This window comes from Aotus nancymaae, unplaced genomic scaffold (assembly GCF_030222135.1).
Source record: "Aotus nancymaae isolate 86718 unplaced genomic scaffold, 86718_ANA_hifiasm-v0.15.2.pri h1tg000014l, whole genome shotgun sequence".
Lineage (NCBI taxonomy): Eukaryota > Metazoa > Chordata > Mammalia > Primates > Aotidae > Aotus > Aotus nancymaae.
Window position 1 is genome coordinate 60,344,477 of NW_026988425.1, and position 19,130 is coordinate 60,363,606.

The 19,130-nt window shown below is 37.3% G+C and overlaps 1 protein-coding gene across 3 annotated transcripts in view; it reads left to right on the top strand.

Annotated features, from left to right (window-relative positions):
- The first annotated feature begins 2,816 nt into the window (after window positions 1-2,816).
- Window positions 2,817-19,130, top strand: part of SREK1 (splicing regulatory glutamic acid and lysine rich protein 1) — a 43,131-nt gene continuing 26,817 nt past the window's right edge. For 2 of the 3 annotated variants that reach the window (XM_012462246.2, XM_012462247.3), the window contains exons 1-3: window positions 2,817-3,055; window positions 12,794-12,927; window positions 18,583-18,698. In XM_012462246.2, coding sequence (XP_012317669.1) covers window positions 2,895-3,055; window positions 12,794-12,927; window positions 18,583-18,698 — 411 coding nt within the window. In that variant the 5' untranslated portion in view covers window positions 2,817-2,894. Of the gene's footprint in view, window positions 3,056-12,793; window positions 12,928-13,033; window positions 18,297-18,582; window positions 18,699-19,130 lie in introns of those variants that run through there. The other variant, XM_012462248.3, reaches the window with a different exon arrangement.

Below are 19,130 nucleotides of genomic sequence, written 5' to 3' on the forward strand. Positions count from 1 at the left end.
GATTGTGGTCACTCTTCAGCTCCAAGGTCTTCAGTGGCTCCCAGCTTATGATAAAGTAACCTCTACCATGACAAATAATACGCTTATTTTTGCATGGGTATTAATGCAAAAATAAAGGCTTATTCCTTTGCATGTATCTCTAGTCATTCTCAGCCCAGCAACATTAGACTTTGAATCTTCTGGACCTCACTTGAGCTCTCTTTTAACTCCCTGCCTTTGTATATCCTATCTGCTCAGTCTGGAATGCTCTGTACTGCTCCTCTTTCCCTCCTTGCCTGGCTAATTCCTGTTTGTTCAATGTTTAGCTCAAGCAATACTTCTTCTGGGAAGTCTTCCATTAGAACTAAGTTTAAGAGGCCCTCCTGTGTGCTCTGAATTCCCCTATGCTTATCCCTATGGTAATAATAGTTCTCAAACATTTTGGTCTTAGGATCCCTTTACACTTTTTTTTTTTTGAGACAGAGTCCCACTCTGTCACCAGGCTGGAATGCAGTGGCCCGATCTCAGCTCACTGTAACCTCCACCTCCCGGGTTCAAGCAATTCTTCTGCCTCAGCCTCCTGAGTAGCTGGGATTAAAGGCAAGCGCCACCATGCTCAGCTAATTTTTGTATTTTTAGTAGAGACGGGGTTTCACCATGTTGGCCAGAATGGTCTTGATCTCTTGACCTTGTGATCCACCCGCCTCAGCCTCCCAAAGCGCTGGGATTACAGGTGTGAGACACTGCGCCCAGCCCCTTTACACTGACTTTAAAATGGTTTTATTTCTATCTATATTAGAAATTAAACCTGAAAAATTTGATATTTTGAAATTCATTTAACAATAATTATAAGCCCATTATGTTAACATAAATGATGCATTTTTTCCCTTAGAAACTGAGACTGAAGGCAAAACTGATGCATTTTTATGATAAAATATTTTCCCAAAAAATTGATGAGAAGAGTGGCATTATTTTACATTTTTAAAACCTCTTTAATGTCTGGCTTAATAGAAGACAGCTGGATAATCCTATCTATGTATTCTTTCTTTTTTTGTTTTTAACTTTTATTTTAGGTCCGGGGTACACGTGGTTTGTTACATAGGTAAATTTGTGTCATGGGGGTTTGTTGTACAGATTATCATCATCCAGGTATTAAGCCCAGTACTCAATAATTTTTTCTGCTCTTCTCCCTCCTCCCACCCTCCACCCTCAAGTAGACCCCAGTGTCTGCTGTTTCCTTCTTTGTGATCATGAGTTTTCTGTGTATTCAATCTGTTGTGATATGTTTTGGTTGAAATACTTGGGGGAAATCTGATCTCATAAAGGTAAGGAGTTGGAAAAAGGAAAACTATATTATAGCCTTCCCAGATAGTTCTAGATGTTATTCTTTGATGCTGTACCAAACTTACATGTGGTAGTTTCTTAGCCTGCCTTGTTATGTAGACTGAATCTGAAACCTCATCAATTAAGCACTGAAATCCATCAGTCTATTTTGCACATGCAAGAAACTTTTTGCCTTTGTAATGACACCCATTGGCCATTTAAAAATAGGTGTCTACTAAGTTGTAGAGATCACAAAAATGTTGACATATTTCATTATATATGCCAAAAATAAATTGTTAATATCATGTTTCTTTTACTAAAAAAGTCTTTAAGTACTGGAAAGCTGTCAAGCTCAAGTTGGTGGATACAAGTGTAACAAAATTTTGTATTTTTCAGTGAAAATTCAAACAATTACACTAGTGCTTTTTCCAGAGACAACCATTTCACTTGGGCATGTAGTGGCAGTAGTTTCCATTCTTTCACACATATGCTTTAAAAGACGTGTATGCCAGGGTGGATTTGAAAAAATTAATATAATTTTTAGTCCTTTGCGAAGGACATTTTAAAAGTGAAACTAGCATATTTTAAAACCTTAAATGTTGTATGATGTGAGTGGAGGTGAAGAATACAAAATGCAACTACCAGTACAGACTGGCGCTACTGCCTTGATTGCTGCTAAGGTGTCAGCAGTTTAATCTTACACCACCAGTGCAAATGTCAACAAAGTGAAAAAGGTCAACAAACTCAATATTATTATGAAAATCATTTTGACCTTGCCAACCTACTGAAAAGGTCTGGGTACCCTTAGGGATCTAAGGAGGGGATTTTGGGAGCAGCTGTCCTGGCCTATTGTTACTTGCCTCTCATTAGGTTGCAAGTTCCATGTGGACCGTTTGTAACTGTCTGTTATGTGCCCTTGCCTAATAGTGCCTGGGACATAGCACTCAAAAAACATCAATACCTGTGGAACGAGGGAATAAATACAGGTTATAAATGACTGCACAGCCTTTATCTTGCTGCCTCTTTTCTTAATTCAATCGGAACCTACACATTTTGTAAAATTGTGTTTTTTCATACTTAGGACGCCTGCCAATTTTTAAAAATAGTTGGAGTTGGGGTGGTGCCTGTATGTGATAAACATGCCCTATAGTTTGGTCAAGTGTTTTTCTGTGTTGCCCAAGAGTTATTCCTCCTTTACAGCCCCGCACCAGAAAGCCAGGCCGCTTGGTCTGACAGTCCGAGACAGGAAGGAACCGGGTAGACAGAAGCACAAGACTCTCATCGACTTTGGGGGAAAACAAAAACACCGATAAAAATCTAGGCGGAGAAAAGAGCAGCAGCAATAGCCCCAGGGACCCGGGAACCCGCGGCCGGAGCCGCGCGAGACCGGCCGGGTTGCCAGGGCGACGCTTCCGGCTGGCGCGCGCAGCCCTGGGAGCAGGGGAGTTGTGAAATGGGCGGCTAGACCTGCCCGGCGCTGTGAATTCGCCAGCGGGAGCGCGCTCGCGCCCGCGCGTTCTCAGCTTTCCCGGCTCCGTCGCTGACGCGTCGTAGACGTTGGGGAGCGGGAAGGCAGCGGCAGCGGGATCGGGATGAACACCGGCGCCGGCTTCGGTTTGGGCTTAGGCTTCGGCCTCACCCCCACGTCGGTAATTCAGGTGACGAATCTGTCCTCGGCGGTGACCAGCGAGCAGATGCGGACGCTCTTTTCCTTCCTAGGAGAAATCGAGGAGCTGCGGCTCTACCCCCCGGAGTAAGTGCTGGAGCTCGGCTGGGGGAGGGGCGCGGGCGCCATAGAGACCTCGGGAGCTGAGGCGTGGGGGAGAGCGCGGACGCGGGCGCGCGGTGCTTGTCACGTGATCGCCCGGGCTTACCTTGGTGCCCATATTTGATTAGGGCACCGGGACTCCGCCGTCCTGCTTGCCTTGTTAGTCGGATTTGTGGGGTTAACTACTGCACGGAGCCCTTACCGAGGATTTAGAGTGGTGCCCTTTCCTTTCCTATGGGACTTGTGGTCGCTGCCGGGTTTTCAAATTCGTGCCCACTCCGTCTTATTTTACCCCTGAACTTAAGATGGCCGCAGGTGGGCCCGGAACAGCCCTCATGGCAAACGCCTCACAACGTTTTTTCACTCTTGAAAATCGCGGAGACCGCGCCTGAGCCACTGTCCAGTTTTTAAGGCCTTGGTGTCAGGCCGTTTTGCTGATGAGAAAGCCTGCTGCTGATGACAAGATGGAACTGGGGCTGTATTTGTTCTCCAGGACGGTCGCACAAACTTAGCATTTTGGTTTATCTAACCGAGGCCATCCATGTTCCCAAAGATCATGTCTGTTCGCCCTTTTGGCAACAGATTAAATTTTCCTCCTGAAAGGTCACACTGCCCCAAACCTTTCAGAAAAAGTGTGAGTCGGTGTAGGATTATTCCTTGCCGTGTGCTTTTATTGAAGTCCTGATCTTGGCTGGCATTCACAGCTCGCAGCCACTTCCCAGATAGTGTGTTTTGGAATGGTAAAATTTCCCTCGTACGATATTATCTATTCACAAAACTCGCAAGGGTTTTGCAGGTTATTCACATTCTTGCACCGGTAAACCTTTTTTTTTTTTTTTTTAAATAGTAGATCTTACAGTATTAAGATCTTCCGTTTTTTGTTCATTATTTCAAAATCCTTTGAGAGAAAGGGTAGTTGTTGCCCAAGATTTATTTCTTTTTAAAAAAATTTTGGTTTATTTCGTAGCGATGCATTTAGACTTAGTTTTCTGTCTGTAAGTTATAGCAGTGCTATAACATATAAAAGTTGTGTGTGAATATTTAAAATTTACTTTTTAAGTTTTTCTTGTCTGCTTTTTGTTTTGGAATATTTCGTGCATACAGGAAAGTTGAAAGAGTAAAACATTGAACACCCATGTTCCCTTCACGAGCATTTGTCTATTTTTGGCTACAGTTGATTATTAACATTTCCCCAGTTATTCTAATAATGTTTTTTTGTCGTCTTTTGATCTAGTATATACTTAGACTTCCTTGAATACTCCAAGTAATGCATATATTAATAGCTATCTTTTAATCTAGAACACTATCCTGTCACCTTTTAAATATTTTAGTCTTTCGTGACATTAACATTTTGTTTTGTAGTTCATTTTGTCTTGTAGAATGACCCATAATCTGAGTTTATGTAGATGAGATACAGAAATAAATGCATATATATATTTCTATGTATCTTTATATCTTCATGACGAGATTCGGGTATACATTTTTGATGAGAATACTGCGTAAGTGCACACACATACATTTTGATTGATTAACCATGGCATTATATTTTATTATTTTAACTTTTGGAAATGCTTTCAGCCATCTCAATTTAAGTTCTCAGAACATTTCTTAATAATTGAGAAGTATTTGGGAGAGTGCCGTATCCTGCAAGCATTGGAATCAGTAAAATACTTTGTACATGAACCTTTGTAAATCTTGCTTTCAAGGCTGTGGTAATAAGGTATCTCATAGGTAGAAGAAATATATTACAGATTTTTTTTTTTTTTTTTTTTTTTTTTTGAGACGGAGTCTTGCTCTGTCACCCAGGCTGGAGTGCAGTGGCGCTATCTCGGCTCACTGCAGCCTCTGCTTCCCGGGTTCAAGCGATCTCCGGCCTCAGCCTCCTAAGTAGTTGGGATTACAGGTGCGCACCACTACGCCTAGCTAATTTTTTTTTTTTGAGACGGAGTCTTGCTCTGTCGCCAGGCTGGAGTGCAATGGCACAATTTTGGCTCACTGCAACCTCCGCCTCCTGAGTTCAAGCAGTTCTTCCGCCTCAGCCTCCGGAGTAGCTGGGACCACAGGCGCATGCCACCACGCCCGGCTAATTTTTGTATTTTAAGTAGAGACAGGGTTTCACCATGTTGGCCAGGATGGCCTCTATCTCTTGACCTCGTGATCCGTCCGCCTCGGCCTCCCAAAGTGCTGGGATTACAGGCATGAGCCACCGCGCCCGGCCCACCCAGCTAATTTTTGTATTTTTAGTAAGAGACAGGGTTTCGCTATGTTGACCAGGCTGGTCTCGAACGCGTGACGTCGTGATCTGCCCGCCTCGGCCTCCCAGAGTGCTGTGCTGGGATTACAGGCGTGAATCACCGCACCCAGCCCCAGAATGTTCATTACCAACATAATATCATTTATTGGTTGAAACTTGGGTTTGGGTGACAACATCTGGCCAGTTATTAACTAAAATAATGGGGTACCTTTTTGAAATCAGGTGTTATTACTTGGAGTTTAAAAGTCAGAGAGAATAAAGGGTACTTAAACATATGGAAGATTAAGATGGAGTGTGTCACAAACTAACACATTAAGCAAAATTGTTGCATAGATTCAACATATATAAGCTAGGCAAAATCCTTAGTTTTTCCCTCAGTGCAATACTAGGTCCCTCATTCTTGTTTTGCAGCAATATTGACATGCTTTATTCACAAGTTTTCTGCTTCATGATGAAGTTGTCGTTGCCTGGTCCTTAAATTAAAAGATGTGTTTGCAAATTTGGGCCGAAATGGATAAAAATGCAATAGTGGTAGTTGTATTGAAAATATATTGTTTTGCAGTGTCACATGAATTATTTTATGACATCTTTAGAAGCTGAGTAGAAAGTTAATCGTTTTAAAACTGGAAATATATTTCTTCAATAGAATGTGAAAGTGGTTTCTCATTAAAATTTTATGATTGAGCCAGGTGTAGTGGTATACACCTATAGTCCCAGCTACTCAGGAGGCAGAGGTGGGAGAATAGCTTGAGCCCAGAAGTTTGATTGCAACCTAAGTAACATAGTGAGACCCCATCTCTTAAAAAAAAATGACTTCCATTGCTAATAGGAAAATTCAGATTTTAAATTTAATTCTTTTGGCATGATGAAGTGGTTTTCGTCTTTATTTTTTAAACATTAAGAATTTTTTAAGGTTAAGGAATTCTTGTGAACATTCTCTGTAAGCATTAAGAATTCTTATTTGTGACCGGGCGCGGTGGCTCACGCCTGTAATCCCAGCACTTTGGGAGGCCGAGGCGGGTGGATCACGAGGTCAAGAGATCGAGACCATCCTGGTCAACATGGTGAAACCCCGTCTCTACTAAACATACAAAAAATTAGCTGGGCATAGTGGCGCGTGCCTGTAATCCCAGCTACTCGGGAGGCTGAGGCAGGAGAATTGCCTGAACCCAGGAGGCAGAGGTTGCGGTGAGCCGAGATCGCGCCATTGCACTCCAGCCTGGGTAACAAGAACGAAACTCTGTCTCAAAAAAAAAAAAAAAAAAATTCTTATTTGTAATTTGTCATCCTTTTTTTGTGCTGCCAGTTGATAAATATGTAGAATTACTGTTAACTTTTTGTACAATAAATCAATCTCATAGCTTGCAAAAACATTCTTACACAAGTAAGAAATCCTTGTTGTTTTTTCAGTAAATTTTTCATTGAGGTTTAATATACCTACAGAAAAATGCACAGATCATAAGCGCAGGTTGGTGAATCTTTACAAAGTAAACATACCTCTGTAACCAGCACACAGATCAGGATTATCTGCACCCTATAAGCTCCCCGTGTCCCCCTAGTAACTAAACCCTGAAATTGGTAAGGCTATCCTGATTTGTCACACTAGACATTTTTCCTGTGTTGAGTTTTTTGGTTTGCTGATTTCCTTCATGGTCTTCAAAAGTTCTAAGAAAGAATGGAAAAATGTGTCAACTACTTATTTAAGTTTATTTAGTTAAAAATTAGCATAACCACTATAGCCATTTTACAGAAAATAGAGAAAAGGAAACAGCACTTGTGATCTCACCTGTCAAAGCTTCTCTCCATTTCTATGTATTTCTCTGCAGTCATTTTCACATGCATTTATTGTAATAGCGTAATCAAAGGAATCACACACTGTGATTTTAAACTTTTTTCACTTAATTTGTCATAAGCATTTTCTATATTGCTGTTTTATTTATAGTAATATTTAAAGATTAGTAATTTCTGAGTGTATTGTGTTTTTGAAATTCTATTGGATATTTTGATTGCTTTTCTTTGTATTACAAATTAGTGGATTTTAGCTAGAAACATTGGGAGGTGTGTATTTTTGATTGTTATCAATGATTGGAGGGCCTGTTGGCCTTTATTGAGTAAACGTTAACGAGTCCTAAGAAAGTCTTAAACAGGAGGAATTGCGCTAGCCATAGGGTCACTGAAGCCTAGTGGAGAAACCCTGTTATATTATTAACAGTGGAGAAACTCTGTTATATTATAAGCTCTGTGCATTATTATGCACCAGGTAATATTTTTGTACATGATACTGTATGCTTTGCTCATATTTTGGCTTTCATCTTTTTTGATAGGTCCTCTAAAGGATGTATATTAATGTACTAATAAAATATTGGACACATTATTACCTCATTGGTTTTTAAAAATATTGTATAATTCTATCATTATGTTTAATAAAAGACAACATAACCAGTTAGGGCCCATAAATTTAATTGATGCTCAGAAAGTTGGTTCTTTGGTTTCCGCATTTACTACCCAGTGAGAAGTTTTAATTTTTTTAAAATTGATTTTTGTACTTTAAAAAACCAAAACTTAAGTCAACAAATGAGGTCAAACTAAAATCTGCTAAATTTGGGTACTGCTTTCTTTTTTTAAATTTATTTTTTAAATTTTATTTATTTAGTAGAGATGGGCATTCACCGTGTTGCATAGGCTGGACTCAAACTCCTGGGCTTAAGTTGTCTGTCTGCTTTGACCTCCCAAAGTGCTGGGATGACAGATGTGAGCCACTGTACCAGCCTGCCAGTTTCTGTAGGTGCATACGTTAAGACCAAATGGAATATGTCATCACCTTTTATCTTTTCCCCGCCAAGATCTTGCTCTGTTGCCCAGGCTGGTCTTAGACTCCTGGGTGCAAACAAGTACACATTTGTTTGCTGAGCTATCTATGTTGGCTTGCCACTCTAATAATTTTAGTTTATAATGGTCAAAATACAATAGTGTTACCTCTCTTCAAAATTTCAAATATTTGCATTTGTATAAAGTAAATGTAAGTTGATCTTTATTTTAAGGAAGGTAATTGGAAATGCAGATTAAGAAAATTGGCCAGGCGCAGTGGCTCACACCTTTAATCCCAGCAGTCTGGGAGGCCAAGGCGGGTGGATCATGAGGTCATGAGTTCAAGACCAGTCTGGCCAACATAGTGAAACTGTCTCTATTAAAAATCCAAAAAATTAGCTGGGCGTGGTGGTGTACACCTGTAATCCCAGCTACTTGGGAGGCTGAGGCAGGAGAATTGCGTGAACACAGGAGGCAGAGGTTGCAGTGAGTCGAGATCGTGACGTCGCGCTCCAGCTTGGGTGACAGTGTGAGGCCCTGTGTCAAAAAAGAAAAGAAAAGAAATTGCTTAAATCAGTGGAGTGGCCATACCTAGTATCCATACTTCCATGATAATGCTTTTCAGAACAGACCAACATTTTTTTAACCAGTTCCCAGGCTTCTGAAATCTTGGTGGCATGTCTTCACATGTGGTTGTGTGACAAACCAGAATCAGAATTCCTATTCCTGTGGATGTTTTAAATTTGAAATGAAGTAGATTTCAGCTAGTGGTATTTGGAAATACGGTTTTAGTTTTCAGTGGTGCTTACTTAGGTTTACATTCTTTCACAAATGCATCTGTCAATTTTGGAAATGTTGCTTCAGCGTATTTGTCAGGCTCTTGAAGATTTCAGAGGCAAAAGAGTTATTCCTGTTGCAATTGCTAGGGCTTTAGTAGGTTATTATAATCACAGATTGTTTTTGGTTACCATGACAAAAACAGTGTTACCCAGTGTAGCTCAAGAAGAGATATTAATATTAAAAAGAAAGATTTCACTACATTCAAAAATAAAGATGGTAGTACAGCCAGGCCTCATGGGAACTAGGACTGGGAACCGGAAGGATATCAGCAATCGAGGTGACTATCTGCTTCTTTCTCTCCAGTATTTACTATCAGTTCAGTTTGTTTCTGTCTACTTTCTTTGCATATCTATTCTGTAGTCATTATCTGGCTTACAGCTAACTGTAAGTCATCTTCCAGTCCAAGAGAGAGAACCTGACTGATTGTTCTAGCCCATTTGGTTAAGCCTGACTTCCCAAATTATAGGTTGCTAGTCAGCTAGGGAAATGGGCCCTTGGGACTGGTGACTAATCAGTTGTGGCTAGGGAAGCTTATGGGATCTGTTGAGGGTTTCACATGCGATAAGGCCTGTGCTGAAGCAATATAGAATGTCTTGGTAGCACATGTAGGAGGGTGTACCTAACACTGTGGTATCTTAAGATGGTTTACCAGAAGACTTGGAAATTTGAGCCTTGAAGAAAAGTGGAATTAGCATTCAAAATGGGAGTTAGAGAGGACATCATAACCAAATGGAACAGCATATGTGAAGACCCAGATGTTTGTGATGTGTTGTGGGAACCACAGGTAAAATTTTTGGGTACGTTTACGTGATGAGGCAAGAACAGAATAGTACTTTAAAGGAAATTTAATATGTAGAGTGATACATGAGATTTAGCATTAAGAAAGATCATTGTGGAAGCTTTGGTGGAAGACCATTAATAACGATTTCAGGTTGGGTGCTGTCTGACTTGTTAAGAGCTGTTTAGTAATCCACATGAGAAATGATGAGGGCCTGAATTAAGGCATTGATATGAGAATGATGAAAAAATTAATGTGGCAAATACTTAGAAGATACTCTAAGCAGGATTTATTGACCAATTGGATGAGGGGGACAGAAAGGTCAAGGATAATTTATCAGTGACAATAAGTCAGAGTTTTGGAAACAACTTCAAATCTTTGTAGTTTGACAGGTTTTTTTTTTCTTTCTTGAGACACAGTCTCACTCTGTTGCCCAGGCTGGAGTTCAGTGGTGTGATCTCTGCTCACTGTAACCTCTGCCTCCCAGTTTCAAGTGATTCTTGTGCCTCAGCCTCCCAAGTAGCTGGGATTACAGGCGTGTGCCACCATACCTGGCTGATTTTTGTATTTTTAGTAGAGATGGGGTTTCACTATGTTGGCCAGGCTTGTCTCGAACTCCTGATGTCAGGTGATCCGCCTGCCTCTACCTCACATAGTTCTGGGATTACAGGCATGAGCCACCGTGGCTGGCTGATGGAATAGTATGTTTTAGACTAAATTCCTGGGGGTGGGAACTTTACTCATTGTGGTTATTGACTCTGGAATGAAGCTGATGAGTTAGCCAACCATCTTTTGAATGTTGCCAGTCATTGTAGCAGAGGAAAAGAGCCAAACAGTGGTCCTTAAAGCTTCTTTAGAATAGTGACACATGTCAGTTCTGCTCATATTTAATTGACCAAAGCAGGTTACATGGCCACACCTAACTTAAAGGAACAGAAAAATGGAATTTCATTGTGTACCCAGAAAGAGCTTTGGAAGTAGTTGGTGGGCAACACTTAGGACGGTCACACTAGTGACTCCTAGTTTTCAGACTTGGGTAATATGATGGTATCTTTTACTGAGATATGGAATGTAGGAGACAGAGGGCAAGCCTGGTAAGTAAGGAGGATGATGAAATGTGTTTTGGACTTATTTAGTGACTATCAAGGTATAATATTCCAGCAGACACTTGGATCTGGGAGTCTAGCGTTCACAAGAGGCCTTAATTGGCGATTTGGTCATGTAAAGGTGGTGAGTTAAGTCTGGGTGTGCATATGTTTACCTCAGTGTCAGTATACAAAGTGGTTTGACTTAGGTGTTGGGTTGGGTAAGGAAGGATTTTTGGTGAGGGCTGGTGTGAATCCTGAATGGGATGGCCTTAGGCAAGAGCGAGTTGGATGCTAACAGGCGTTTTTTTTTTCCAAGTTTAATTAGGCTTACTAGTTGTGTTAATAATGTAAGTAGTTTCAAGTTCTAAATGCAAGTACATTTTAACACAGTGTTTGGTTAACAGCATAAATATATACATTTAACCATTATTAATGTGATTATTCTACATTATTTAAAGATGGATTTTGTTCCTGAACGTGAAGAATTACAGAGAAATCTGGATTTTTTAATTTTAAAAACAAGTGTTTGTGGAATTGCTAATTTAATAATAGTACATCAAAATGGTTTAAAGATTCTTGATTAGTTCAGTGATTACAGTTGAAGTTTAGAATTAGATGACTAGCCATTTACTAGTTCCGAAATTGTAATCAATTTTCTTTCCTGTTTTGTGAATGAAAGTACGTTACTATTAAGTCATATATTTTTCAAGTAATCGCTGTTTTTTTAGTGCGAAAAATCTTAAATGTTTTAAATAGATTTTAACAAAAAATCTGTTATAGATTACGTATATACTTAGTTTGGATCTTTTTTTTCCTGCTAAAGACAATTAGAGATTTTAATGAAAAGTAATTAAGGATAGGCTGACAAAATGATTGTCCATGAAGATAGTATATTTTCGAATCTAACTGGATGTATTCATGTTAGGAAAAATTCCTTTCATTTGTGTTATGTCTGGTTCATTTTTACTACAGCCCTGCCTGGATTGAACTGAATCAAGTAGGACCAGTTGAGTCTATGCTGTTGTGCCTATAAAACATATAAGATTCTGTTTGTAAAACTTTTTGTCTGGAAAATCATATCACTATCTATCTTGAAGCATTCTGGTGTATGCAAAAGACGTTAATTTAAATTCCATATTACCTGATTGTTTCTAAGACTGTTGTGAAGTTTTTTTAGTGATGTAAACGCTTGGGAATCACATTTAGGAAGAATTGGAATGATGATAAAATTTGAAATCTTGAGGCTTGGGAATAACATTTAGGAAGAGTTGGAATGACGATAAAATTTGAAATCTTGAGGATTGGAGCTTTTATAAATGGATTTTTGCCTACATTTGATACACTTTTTGAACATTTTTGGGTTAAATTAGCTTTTTTTTTTTTTTTTTGAGACGAGTTTCGCTCTTGTTACCCAGGCTGGAGTGCAATGGCGCGATCTCGGCTCACCGCAACCTCTGCCTCCTGGGTTCAGGCAATTCTCCTGCCTCAGCCTCCTGAGTAGCTGGGATTACAGGCACGTGCCACTGTGCCCAGCTAATTTTTTGTATTTTTAGTAGAGACGGGGTTTCACCATGTTGACCAGGATGGTCTCGATCTCTTGACCTCGTGATCCACCCGCCTCGGCCTCCCAAAGTGCTGGGATTACAGGCGTGAGCCACCGCGCCCGGCAGCTTTTTTTTTTTTTTTTTTTTAACATTTCACTTGGATTAAGGATCGATTGAGTTCCAAGTTTGACAAGTAAGGCAGTAGGTCTGCGTAGATTGCCTTCTGTCTTGGCAGACAAATCACCATTAATTAAGTTTCACTATTTTATGTGTTAATGATTCTTAACAACAAAAAATTTTTAAGTCTTAATTTTGTAAGATTATGTAAAGATGAAGAAAGAAATTTTAAGTGAAAATGATAAGACCAAGCAAATGTTTATTAGTCCAATTGTTTTTCTTTTTATCTTGCAGCAACGCACCTCTTGCTTTTTCCTCCAAAGTATGTTATGTTAAGTTTCGTGATCCATCAAGTGTTGGCGTGGCCCAGCATCTAACTAACACGGTTTTTATTGACAGAGCTCTGATAGTTGTTCCTTGTGCAGAAGGTTGGTATCTGACTTTTTTTTCCTGTTATTTTAATTTCTGTCCTGTCTGTTATTGCCTTTAGCTTTCCTAGAAATTGGCAAGTAGACAATACTCTGGTGTATGTGTGAAAGTAAGAATGAAATTTGGAGAAGGTAAACATTTTTACCTAGTAGTAATATTAAATTGGTTAATTTATGAGTTACATACATTTGAGACTTTACAACTTAACATTCATAAATTGGCTTCTGGTTTGCTTTGGCTTTCTGTAGTCAATTTGCAGATTGTAGAGAAAGCTTTCTGAAATTAAAAAAAAGTTGATAATGGGAAATTATTTTAAATGCATAAAAAAGCATTTACCTTGTGTGTTCAGTATTAATACTGTTACAAATGAAAACAGTGTACACATTTTGGCAAATTGGGATTAAGTGGTATTTATAAGAAAAATATTTGTAATTTATACTTTTAAGTATACTCTTAAGGTAATTTACCTTAATTGTTATTATGAGATCATTATTTTATATTCAGTGTAATTGTTTGCTATGCAACTGGAATTTTTTTTTTCTTTTATTGGCCTCAAAAAGGGGCAAGAGGGGTACGAGAAAAAAGAGGAAAGCAATTTTCCAAAGCCTCCATCAAGGAGGTAGTTGTTGAAAATTGGAATGAAGGCCTTATAGTATCCATTAAATTTTATGACTTAACTGCTTTAAGAACTAATTATTACTAATATTTTTTAGTAACTTCTATTTACAGAGCCACTCACGTATAATAGACTGTGCTGAATTTTGACACTTCTGGTGTGTAATTAACTTTTTATTTAGAGCACTGACTAGCATATGTACAGGAGTTTAGAACTGGGTTATTATAAATTAAAATGTCTTTAAGTAGATTTTCTTGGGTGGATTATTGTAACTGAACTGTTTTAAACATAAAAGTTTATGGGAAACAATTTGATGGGCTTTCATATGTAATTTTTAAAACCTCTTTTAGTGGTCAGGCTAACATTAAAATAACAATATATAATAAGCAGTTTGCAGCACTTTTGAGGTTTTATGTTTATTTCAGAATGCCTGCTCTGGGATGTCAAAAACATTACAGTCTAATACAGTGAGTACTAAGCTGGTATTTTTGAAGTCCCAGAATAGGAAATTCTCAATATTTTTCAGATAAATTTGGAAGTGTCTTTCCCATGCTTGGGGGTTAGAGTGGGTAGGAAAGATAAAAATGGATTAAAGTTAATTATTGGCTAAATATATCCTTATCTGCTGATCTGTAAGGCTGCAGTGAGCCCCAAATTGGTAAGGTGGGAAAGGAGCTGGTTAATGGTTTCGTTCTACATACTTTGTAGTGAAATTTCATACTGAGAAACTGCATGGGGGAAAAAAAAATCAGGTAAAGGTTGATTAAACTAGAATATTAATTATATCAGAAAATTAATACCACCAGTAACACAGGATCTTTTATTATGTTATTAGCATGTTACTGAATTGGAAGGAAGAATTTTATCAGTTTTGCTTGATTGGGACCTGCTATATTCCCATAGAATCTTTCATATATCTGAGAAGTCCTACTGTGGTTTGTTATAAATGTTCAAGATTATGGGCATGTAGCTGTCCCTTTTATTGTTTATTTTACTTGATAGAGATGAATAAATGCACATTCAGATATACCTGTTTAATATTTTTAATATTACAACTTGGACAGTTTTACTGTTTTTGAACATGAAAAGTTAAGCATACTTTTATTGGAGTTTAGTTATAAGTAAGTAAAGATTTTAAAACACTAACCTACAATTGGTATTGGTAAAACATTCAGATACACATTTTTCATTAGTTGTATTAAATACAGCAGAGATGAATTTATGGAACCTGGAGAATTTCACAGTGAGCTGTTAAAAGTCGGATTATACACTACAAGCAGAGAAATAGTGCATTATTGTACTAAAAAAGATAGCAGAGTGAGTGTGAAATAACCAAAGAAAAGTATTCCAGTGGAGTAAGTTCTGTAAGAGGAAGATATGCTATGTTGCTGTAAGCAAGCAGTGTTCTGTTGACCTCACTGGCTACATCCTTTCCTTGATGTTGAACAAACAGCATCATCACATAAGTGAGAAATACCATAGAAAAAAATTTAAGTTTTTTCAGTTTCTTCGAATTGCTGTTTTTTAGTACAGACAGTAATGTGAGAATATCCTGAGCTGTAAAAGTAACATTTGATGTGTAACAATTTCATGCATATTAAGCATTAGCCTTTGTTAATAAAACATGCCATTTCAAAATAAAATATGCTTTCATTATACTTGTCCAGATATGACCTCTTTTTGTTGTTGCGTGCATTTCAGATTTCTTTTTATAAATGTTAACACGTAGAAAAAGATAAGGTCAAACATAACAAGGGTGTCAGCCTAATCATCAGTCATAACTTTATGTCCACATTTTCTGGTAGATGGATTTTGACTATTAATTTGGTTTTGTATGTTTTCTCTATGTGATATTTGTGCATTATTAGATGACTAGACTGGCCAAGGCAGACCTGTTACACTTGCCTGAGTTAGGCATTGTTTGCCATGCCACTAAACCTGCCGTCAAGTGAAACCTTCATTGGGGAAATGAGATCGGAGTCTGAACCGCAGAAGATGGACGCCCTGTCTCTGTTTTTTATTGTTTTACTTTAATTTCATTTCTTTTTCTTTATTTTGTCCCTTTTTTTGTTTTTGTTTTTGTTTTTGTTTTGTTAAATCTCTTTCACTTTAACTTGTGAGCTGGTTTTCCAGTTCTTTGTAAATGGTATTTCATTAAGGGTTCATAACGTGTTGCAAATTATATTGGGAGATGATTAGCAGAGTTCAACCTTAAGATAAAGCAAATTTTCTTGTAGTAAATTAGGATACAGTGTTGTGAAGCTCAGTGTGAGTCCTAATTCCTGTGTATGGACTGATAAGGTACATTTTGTTCTTTAAACATTAAAAACACTGCTAAGTATCTCAGGAACACTTTCTGATCTCAGCACAACATTTTTCTAGTTTTTTTTTTTTCCCCTAGTCTACATCTCTCATAAAAACTGATAGCTCCTAATTTTTGTCCTTCCCCCTGCAATTTTATGCATACAAAATCATCAAGGAAAATAAGTAAATATAACAATCTGGGAGTAGAGAAGAACCTTTTATTTTTGTGATGGTTATTTATTATATAACTTATTTCCTTGACTTAACGAAGACTGTATTGCCTATGTGGGGAATGGATATTTGAGAAACTTACTTATTTGCATGTGTGTTTTTGTTAGCGTGAATTTTTTTGTTGAATATTCTTTGGAAGTTACTAGCTTCTAAATGGATTCTGAGATTAGGACTAATACTTCAATACTGTGAGAGATGTTTTCCTCAGTGACTTTGAGGAGTATAGTTTGGGAAAAATGGTAAATGCTTATTTGTTTTATACTTTTATAAACTCTGTTATTTGGAGGGTAAATTTGGTAGAATTCTATATTGGAAATTAAGTGATGGAGCTTTAAAGTACTTTCACCATTACCATTAGGTAATTAGAATAAGTATATAGAATAATTAGAATGGTAATTAACAGTTAATTTGTTTAAAAATGTGCTTACAGTGGAGTTATACATTTATAGTAGTTTATTACTCTTGTGAAAGGCAGTGAGAGAGTCTGACAACCTATTGATACTTTAAGCCAAAAGTGAAAGATTTCATAATACTAAGTAATCAACTTTTGACTGGTATTGAATATTCTTTTTGTTTGTGTAGCCTTTCTACCCTGTCTTCAATGGGAAGTTTTGCTTATTAATGGACAAGTAATATTAAATTTGGAGCATTACTAGATTAGAACTGTTAGTTTTTTTAGGTGCATATATTAAGGTAGTGAAGATGGAGTTTATCTCAAAACCTCGCCAACAATGTTCAGGTTTTACAAACCTTTTAAGATAATTTATAACAGAAAATTTATAACAAAAAACAGGTGGAATCAATATAAGTAGTATAATATATATGTTATATATAAATACATGTGTTAATACCAATAACTAATACATATAAAACAGATTGTTATTTGACGTTTTCAATAAGGCCTGCTTGCCTTTTGTTTATGCATGTTAAGAAATCTGTTCTCCAGAATTTATATTGAAATAATAAAATAACTTTGGTTTTGAAATTAGTAAAGTAATATAAACTTAGATGCTGTAAAGTTAGAAAAGTAGTAGGCATTTGCTAAAACTAATTAAAATGTAATTTTTATTTGCTTCCTAATAAATAAGGCATAGCCATTATTTAAATCAAGTTTTCAATTCCGAATTGAGTTCCATCCATGTTTAGAGATATATCCAGATACTATTGTTTAGGGATTTACTTTACACATCTAGTTGTTCATATAAATTTTTACAACTGAAAACAGGCATGGTGCTTGTGGAAGTTTACTGCATATGCTATATTTCAGTTTAGCATGATTTTGTGCATTGTCTTTTAAAACACTTTTGGAGAATTAATAATGGAAATGCTTCACCAGCTAGCACATGAGTATTCTAAATATATCCACATGTAGTCAACTATTTAAGATATATATATTTTTTTTGCCTAAGAAGATAAGGAAAAATAACGTGAAAGTTGCAGTCCTTATCAGAAGTAATTGATTAGAATTCAGCAATGAATATGACAAATCGTACTTATTTCAGAGTAAGTTTTTCATTTTTTTAGGTTGTAGGGTTTTTTTTTCCTTCTTAGTGTTATTAGATTATTTTAGTGCTACTCTTGTTATTAGGCAGTTAAAATGTTTATAAGCAAGCTTTAAAGCATTCACCTCCCCCTTTAGATAAGTATACATAAATTGGTTCTAAAAGTTAGTACTTTAAGAAGTTTTCTGAAAAAGGGAACTTTTTTTTCCCCTAAAAAATTTTTTAGCAGTTTCCCAAGGCATATTTTTTGGAACCAAATTCCTCATTAGGCATCGCTGATGTTGGTGAGATGCCTTATTAGCTGTATGGATGTAGGCTTCCTTTTACATTAAAGTTGATTACGTGAAGTAAGTTTTTGTTTTCTATTTGAAATTAAATGGAATCTATTGGAGGGTTATCAGAATTTGTTTGCATCACAAATAGGTAGTGTCAGTAACAGAATAGGGACACTCATTAAGAAACAAATTTCAATTCGCACATATTTGTTTTTTCTTTTTTTTTTTTTGACTAATTTGGTTATTTGCCATTTCTGGGGATTAAACTTTAAAAAATGTTCTTCTTTTCTGTATCTGATGTTCTGTGTGCTATTAGTGATGCAGCCAACACGAACGGTTGTCATGTGTAACACAACTTTCGATCACCGCGAAAACACCGTCCTGGGAAAGCGTCCATGCTTGATATCGTTTGGTTCATGAACATTAAGTTTCCAGTACAGGTGACCCATAGCTCAAAGTGTTAAATAATTGTCTACATTATTCAATTTTTAAAATAATGTTCCATTAATGAGATTGTTAATATTTGAAGTTTTGCTCACTTTTATTTTTCCTAGTAGAGCAGGATAAAAGGAAAGACTTAAGTTCTTATTTATTTCTTTATATGGATCTGATAGATAGATTCATTTATTATTATTATTTTTTAACTGCAAGGGTAATTGTAAAATCGTAGTGTAAAGTTTGTGTGGTGTTTCTGCTTTCTGTAATGTTTGGAACTTGCCTCTGCAGGTAAAATCCCAGAGGAATCCAAAGCCCTCTCTTTATTGGCTCCTGCTCCAACCATGACAAGTCTGATGCCTGGTGCAGGATTACTTCCAATACCAACCCCAAATCCTTTGACTACCGTAAGTACTATAAGCCCTCTTAAGAAAGAGGTGAACATTAAACTGTGACCAGTTGAATAGAGAGCTTGGAAAATTATTTGCATTTGGATTTTTTTTTTTAATGGAGAGGATTTGAAATCATTACTTAAAGTTTTTTCCACTTTATCATTGACTTCAACTGCGTTTTGGATTTACTCCTGAAGTAGGGATTCATTTAAATTTGAGAACTCTATTATTCATTAGAAAATCAGTTATTAGCCGGGTGCGGTGGCTCACGCCTGTAATCCCAGCACTTTGGGAGGCGGAGGCGGGTGGATCACGAGGTCAAGAGATCGAGACAATCCTGGTCAACATGGTGAAACCCCGTCTCTACTAAAAATACAAAAAATTAGCTGGGCATGGTGGTGCGTGCCTGTAATCCCAGCTATTCAGGAGGCTGAGGCAGGAGAATTG